Genomic DNA, 6,640 nt, shown 5'->3' with positions numbered 1-6,640 from the left:
CGTATTTTTTTTTTGTGCTTTTTTTTTTTTTTTTTTTTTTTAATTTTCCCGTTTTTAATTTTTTTTTTTTTTTTTTTTTTTTTTTTTTTTTTTTTTTTCGGACAAATTAGTAGTGTGTACGTACCAGGCGAGTGCGACAACGGATGGGAACTTTGCTCATTATGCGGACAGGTATGCCTTTTTAAAGGAGTAGCAATTTTGCCTTTACCCTCCCGGTGTGCATTACTTTACGCAGAAGAGAAGATTGAGGCACAAATGGGGAAAAATACAAACATTCTTATGAACGCTCCATATGCGAAACATTACCCCCTTTGCTACACTAACAACGGGTGGTCTACCTTCAAGCAGTTCACTTTGGTCAAAGGGAAAGAGACCATTTTCAATCCCTTTTTGGTACCTCTTCCCATGCGTAACATTTATAAAAAACGGAAGGTAAAACAAAACGGTGTTCTTTTTTCTGTTCTGTTTTCCCACCACACTGTGTACCTTTGTGCCCCCGTTTTTGCTCCTGCGCAAAGAAATCATTCTTTTCCCCCTTGTTCGTGAAGAGACCATTTTAACAACACCGTTATAAGTGGAGGGAAAGAAGACACAACGGGTGAAAACATGCCCATGTGCACGTAGAAGGCTGCAAAGCTACACTAAGTATGTAAGGTATAGACTGGTGGGGGGAGGGGCGAAGTAAATTTGCGTGGAAAAGGTTATCAGGGGAAGCAGTACCCACTAAAGGGATGTAATCAATTGGACCCTTTACACCAGGCAGCCCCTTCTTCCTCTTTTGCATGTTCCCTTTTTTAATTCAATGATGTGGTTTTGAAAGTGACCTGCCCTGTTGACGGCAGCGACCGAGTGGCGCAAATGGAGTCAGTGAACAGGTAGGTGGAGCACACAAAAGGTGTTTGTAATGTGTGACCCCTCCCACAGCGTTTCCCCTCAAATCAGACCTCAAACAAGTTTTACATTTTCCGCGCAAGGAGTCACCTCTGCTGCTTAGCGATTAGTCCACTTACATGCTGCACTTCCCCACAGACATTTTACATGTGTTGATTTTTGCACGCGACCTTTTTTTTTTTTTTTTTTGCGTTCACCGCATGGGGGAAAAAAAAAAAAAAAAAAATTGGGGGCAAATTATTCCCTCCCTCCCTCGAGTGGACATTTAACAAAAGTTACACAAAAAAAAAAAAAAAAAGAGGAAAAACAATTGAAACCGTCACAACTGCGCAAATGATTGGTAAACGTCTGTGTCCACCTCAAATGCGTACACGTACACACGCACACGTGCGTTGGTGACACACAAGTTGTTTTTGTTCATATGGCCCATTTGTTCCCCTCAACTAATCACCGCAATTTTCCATTAATTTCCGTTTGCCCGTAAAAAAAAGGGCGCACATAACATTTTTTTTTTTTTTTTTCTGTATTGCTGCCATCCTAACATGTAGCAAATGTTAAGCGGCCAAAGTGCTAAAAGGAGAAGAATACGAGTCAACTGTAGAAATGCCAAGTTGCGTTCGTATGTTAACGTCCACGTAGCTGTGTAAATATATATTTTTTTTTTTTTTTCCCCTTTGTGCGTACATTTGTGTGGACCTTTGCGTGTTTGTATTTCCGCCTATCCACATGTTAGTGTTTGTTCGCCCGTTTGTATTTATTCGCATGCGTTGCTTCCCCTTGATGAAACTGCTGTGAACAGCTAAGCGGGTGGAAAGCGTCCTGTACACATAGAAACACGTGTACATGTATGAATTAAAAAGTTGCATGAGGAAATCCGTCCTCCTGTTTTTGTACATTCACACATCGTAACTCTTCTGTAACACTGAATGATATATAGACAGGTCGCACCGGTGAGAACATTTTCGCACACGCATTTTGGTGAACGCCATTCGACATGAATTGGCTGGGGGCACCTACGCGCGTCGACTACGTCCGCATGTTTATGGACCTAGGTGTGCTCTCCCGTTTGTGCAGTTACTTCCGTTTTTTTCTTTTGTTTGTTCTTTTTTGTGCCTTTTTTTCGTATTTTTTTTTTGTGCTTTTTTTTTTTTTTTTGCTCTACATGCACAGGCGTAAACGTGCCTGCATGCCACTCGCACCGTTGATTCAAACTGTTTTTAAGGGTGCTGCGTTTGCTTGTTTGTTGTTTTGCGTTTATTTGAGGCCATCCATTTTGTGTTTCCCCCGCCATGCTGCCCCTCCACCCTTTGCAGCTTCTCCCGCGCACATATTTCTCGTGTCTGTCGCTTTCCCTTCGGTGAAAACTGGGCCTTTGTGCCTTTCCCAAATACACAGACGACAATGCATACATCTACATCCCGCCCCCACCTGTGTAGTTACAAAATAAAAAAAAATTATTCATACGTTGCGCATACATATGTGCCCCTACGAATGTATGCACACGGATGTTGCTAAGTGTGATTTAGGCTTGTGCACCTTGTCGAACTACCAAGTTGTTAACCCATAGATGAAAAAAAAAAAAAATAATAATAAATAATAAAATAATTGTTCCCTACTTATCTGAGCATTTTGCATTATGAAAAATTTGGGGAACATTTGACTTAACCTCATTTGACTTCATGTTATTTATTTATATATTTTTTTTTTTTTTGTGGGCTCGCCCAGCAAACCCGTGCATACAATTCATGCGACAGTGTTGTGGCGAGCTAATCACTTTTGCAGAAACTACTTCATTTGTCCTTCTGAACATTTGCATCCACTCGGGCGAAGTGATGGTCCTTTGAATTCCCCTCCTGCCACGTCGTAATATACAGTGTGTTTTGTCGCGGAAGGGGAAAAAAAAAAAAAAAAAATCGCAAAGTTCGAGAGAAAAACGCACACACTTAAAAAAAGAAACAGGAAAAAAAAAAAAAAAAAAAAAAAAAAACAGGAAGACCAAGGGGAAGATATACAATATGGAGACAATTCTTAGGAGACTCAGAAGATCCAGTGGGAAAAAAAAAAAAATGGTAGAAGTTGACACAATTGACGAGGGCGATTGGGCCCATGCAGAGACGCTCGACTTGGAAGGTACTCTCCCGTTGCACCTCTCTCTGTTACTGCACGTGTCATTTGCCTGAATTTCAGGACAATATGCACTTCCCCTCCTCCTGCTCCTCCTCGCGCTCGTGCGTTATAGCATTGGTGTGTGTGTGTTTTTGTGCAGCCCCCTTTGTGTGTAGAAAAAAGGGGAGAGTTTTTTTACTCCAAGTGCAGGCACCACAGTGCCACCAGCCGCGGGAAGAAAATGAACTGCCCTGTTAGCAGACATTAGATACACCCTTTTGAATCCCTGTTTTTTTTTTCCCCTCCATTTACAGGAGACCCTTTTGGCTACCCCGATAAGACGAAAAAAACAAGTGTTAGGAAAAATGAACGCGAAAATGAAAAACGAGAAACCAGCTCGGACGACGTCTACAAATTCCATGATGATTTGGGGGATGGCGACAGTCAGGCGGTGGAAAAATATTTCGCGAGGTCCTTTTCACGAGTAAATGGAGACGTAACGAATGGAAGCACCGATTTTGCAAACGAGTACTACATAAAGAAGAAGAGAAGTGAGAGACGTGGACACGTTGACGGGGGGAAGTACGAACGTGACGGCACGCTCGAATATGAAATTGGCCGCAAAAAGGGCGACACTCGGCATGCGCACCTCCAGTTTGAAAGATACGCTGGAGAAACGAAGGAGTTCTCGGAGGTCGATGAGGAAGTGAACTCCTATCCCGAAGTGGACATGGACGCCATGCATGAGGAGCTGTCCCAGTGGGGCGTGCACGACGAGGAGGAGCAGCATGATGGGTATGTAGGGGAAGAGGAGGATGAGTACGCTTATGTTGAGGCGGGCGTCAATGAGGAATATGCTGAGGAGGAGGTTGACGAATATGCAGACGAAGCGGATGACGAAGAACTCCCTGAGGAAGCGGCTGACGAGGAGCTCCTTGAGGACGCGGCTGAAGAAGAACTCCCCGACGAAGCTGCTGACGAGGAGCTGCCCGACGTGGACGGGGGTGTGAACTCCATGCACCACCGCGAGAGGCGCAAGGGTTGCATGAGGAATGTAGAAGTCGCAGAGAACAAGAAAACGATGCCGGACGAACACAAAGGAACAAGCACCAGAGACGGAGAAACCACAGACGCACTTGAAGAGGTAGAAGGGAACGAAGAGTATGTCGAGGAAAAAATAGAAGTATATAACAATGAAGAGATAGATGAACAAGTAGAAATTGCACACGTTAAAGGAAAAGGCAGGTGTATGTTTACAAGGAAAAATTTAGAACCAGGGAATATTATATTTGTGGAGAAACCACTGATAATTATTACCCCCGATTTGAATGAAGAGTTATGGACCTATTTGAATAAATTGAACAATGAAGAAAATTTTGAGTTACCTCTCAAGTGGCATTACGCTGCATTATGCACTATTACCACACTTAACGATAGTGACCTCAAGGCTTGTATTGACAAATGGATTCCTGAACCCGACAGAGACGCAGATGCAGATGTGTTCAACGTGTTGGATAAGGTGTGCGATAAAAAGGTCGCAAAAAATGGCCAAGTGCAATATTTTTTTATGAAGAAAATGATAGACCCCAAAATATACGATAGGATCATACAGGTGTGGCACTACAATGCCTTTGGCCATCACACGGACAATGAGGGACTCGTCCTGTACAACCGTAAGTGGATGCTCCGTAATGGAAGCGATTATCGAAGCGGTCATCGCTACTACACCTCTGCGCATAAGAGGGGACCCCATTTTTGCTCCTTTCTTTCAAACATGGCCCCTCGTTCACTTGCATAGTTTTCACCCCCCCCCGCATTGCTACTTCACCGCTTCCCTGGCAGGCATTTCCATGCTGGCCCACAGCTGCAACTCGACTGCCTGCTGGCACTACGGAAGCGACGACAGCTTTGTGTTACGCGCCAGAGTGAAGCTGTCGGTGGGCGACGAGCTGACCATATCATACCTCGGAGACGACGACTTGTACAAGTCCTCCAACAGTAAGGAGATCATCGAGCGAACAAACACATCGCACGGGGAGGGAAGCGCATGTTTCATCCCTTTTACGCTTTCATCGCGTGAAGGGAATACCGCACTTGATGTGTCTTCTCTGTCGATTCATCCACCCATTGACACTTGCCTCCATTTATGTCTCACTCTCCATCCCCCCCTTCCTCTCATAGTAAGAAGAGAAAAGCTTACCAACTGGTTATTCGTTTGCATGTGCAGCAGATGTACCAACCCGATTGATAAGTCAAGGGGGTTCAAATGTTCCATGTGTGGCGTAGGTAAGGGGAAGACAACACTGCTTTAGTATGCATGTACAGCGTCAATCTGGAGTGACATCAGAGCTAACTCCCGGGCCACGTCAAAAGTTCTGCTGCGTGAACACGTCCACCCATTAATAATCGCATCGCCGCTTCCCTCACACACGCACCTCACAGGTACGTTCTTCATCAAGAGCGAGTACGATGATGAAATTCCCATCGTGACGAAGTGCAACATCTGCGAATCGGAAGTATCGGAGTCCATGGCGTATGAGTACATCGAGTACGAGAAAAGTTACATAGAGAGGTTACAAGACACAGACAAAACAGACCTGCCAGATGCACTAGCAGTATATGTGCAGGCAGAAAAAATATTTACACAGCACTGGATTATGTACCAGCTGTACACAATTTTGTTTGAGGGGTACAGAGATTCATGCAATTGGGAGAAGGCTATATATTATCAGACGCAGCGAATCAAATATGCAGTGGACGTCATTCCAAGGGCAAATTATGTGCTGGCTTGGTTATACGAGGAATTGGGGGAGGTTCACGCGAATTCCATAAGCACTGAAATTTTGCAGTCGGAAAGGGATTTCACCATCTCGTATGAGGAGAAGTAAGCGATGGGGGAAGTGGAAAACGGCAAATGTTTTGTGCAGCTGGGGGGGGTCCTCCACAGAAGTGCTAACCTCTGTGTCGCTGCTTCTGTTCTTCGCTGCATGGCTTCCCCATTTTGCCCCACCCCCCCTTTTTTTGCAGGAAGCGAATCTGCTCACACTTCCTAAAGTCCATCCACCTGCTGGAAATCCTCTGCGGGTATTCCCACGACTATTTGAAGGATTCATTAGTAAGCATGCAGTGGGCACTGTGCTGTGAGACATCGGGCTGTACCATGTACAGGCAGCTGCTTTTGTGTGCCCCACAAAGGATCACCCCACCGAGCGTATCCATCCGTAGCACTTACTTTTATGTGCACATTTTTTTTTTTTTTTTTTTTTTTTTTTCTACAGAACAAATACTACCGCATCGACAGCTTAACGAGCACGGATGCTCCGCAAATCGAGGAGTAGCCAAATGGGCACAAGTGCACAGGCTGTAAGACGCAAATCCCCCGCCCCCCTTATCAAATTAACACACCGCGTCGTTGTTCCTTTGTTTAGTTTTTAAATTTTTTTTAATTGTTTCTAACATTTTAGCGCGCGTGCCGCACAGCGCGTTGTTTTTTTTTCGTTTGTCATTGGCGGCTTCATCACCGCGAATTTGCCAATTTGCTTCTTCCCCATTTTGTCACTGTCAGTTTAATTTTTGTTTGATTCTTTTTCTTTTTTTCTGACTCTGTGTCTATTCCTTTACAACGTTAAAAAAAAAAAAAAAA

The 6,640-nt window shown here is 44.3% G+C and overlaps 2 protein-coding genes across 2 annotated transcripts in view; one reads left to right on the top strand and one right to left on the bottom strand.

Moving 5' to 3' along the window:
* Positions 1-525, bottom strand: part of AK88_04251 (uncharacterized protein) — a gene marked incomplete at both ends in the record, with an annotated part of 6,006 nt that extends 5,481 nt beyond the window's left edge. The window contains one exon of the mRNA XM_012481861.1: positions 339-525. Within this exon, the coding sequence (XP_012337284.1) occupies positions 339-525 (187 nt within the window). The remainder of the gene's footprint in view (positions 1-338) is intronic.
* Positions 526-2,906: 2,381 nt separating this feature from the next.
* AK88_04250 (uncharacterized protein) lies at positions 2,907-6,335 on the top strand (the record flags this gene model as incomplete). Its single annotated transcript, XM_012481860.1, has 7 exons — positions 2,907-3,021; positions 3,312-4,670; positions 4,840-4,995; positions 5,179-5,283; positions 5,440-5,881; positions 6,025-6,112; positions 6,276-6,335. The coding sequence occupies 7 exons, from the start codon at positions 2,907-2,909 to the stop codon at positions 6,333-6,335; spliced, it is 2,325 nt and encodes a 774-aa protein (XP_012337283.1).
* Between the last annotated feature and the right edge of the window lie 305 nt (positions 6,336-6,640).

This window comes from Plasmodium fragile (assembly GCF_000956335.1).
Source record: "Plasmodium fragile strain nilgiri unplaced genomic scaffold supercont1.57, whole genome shotgun sequence".
Lineage (NCBI taxonomy): Eukaryota > Apicomplexa > Aconoidasida > Haemosporida > Plasmodiidae > Plasmodium > Plasmodium fragile.
The sequence above is the reverse complement of the archived record's forward strand: the minus strand, read 5'-3'. Positions and strand labels throughout refer to the sequence as shown.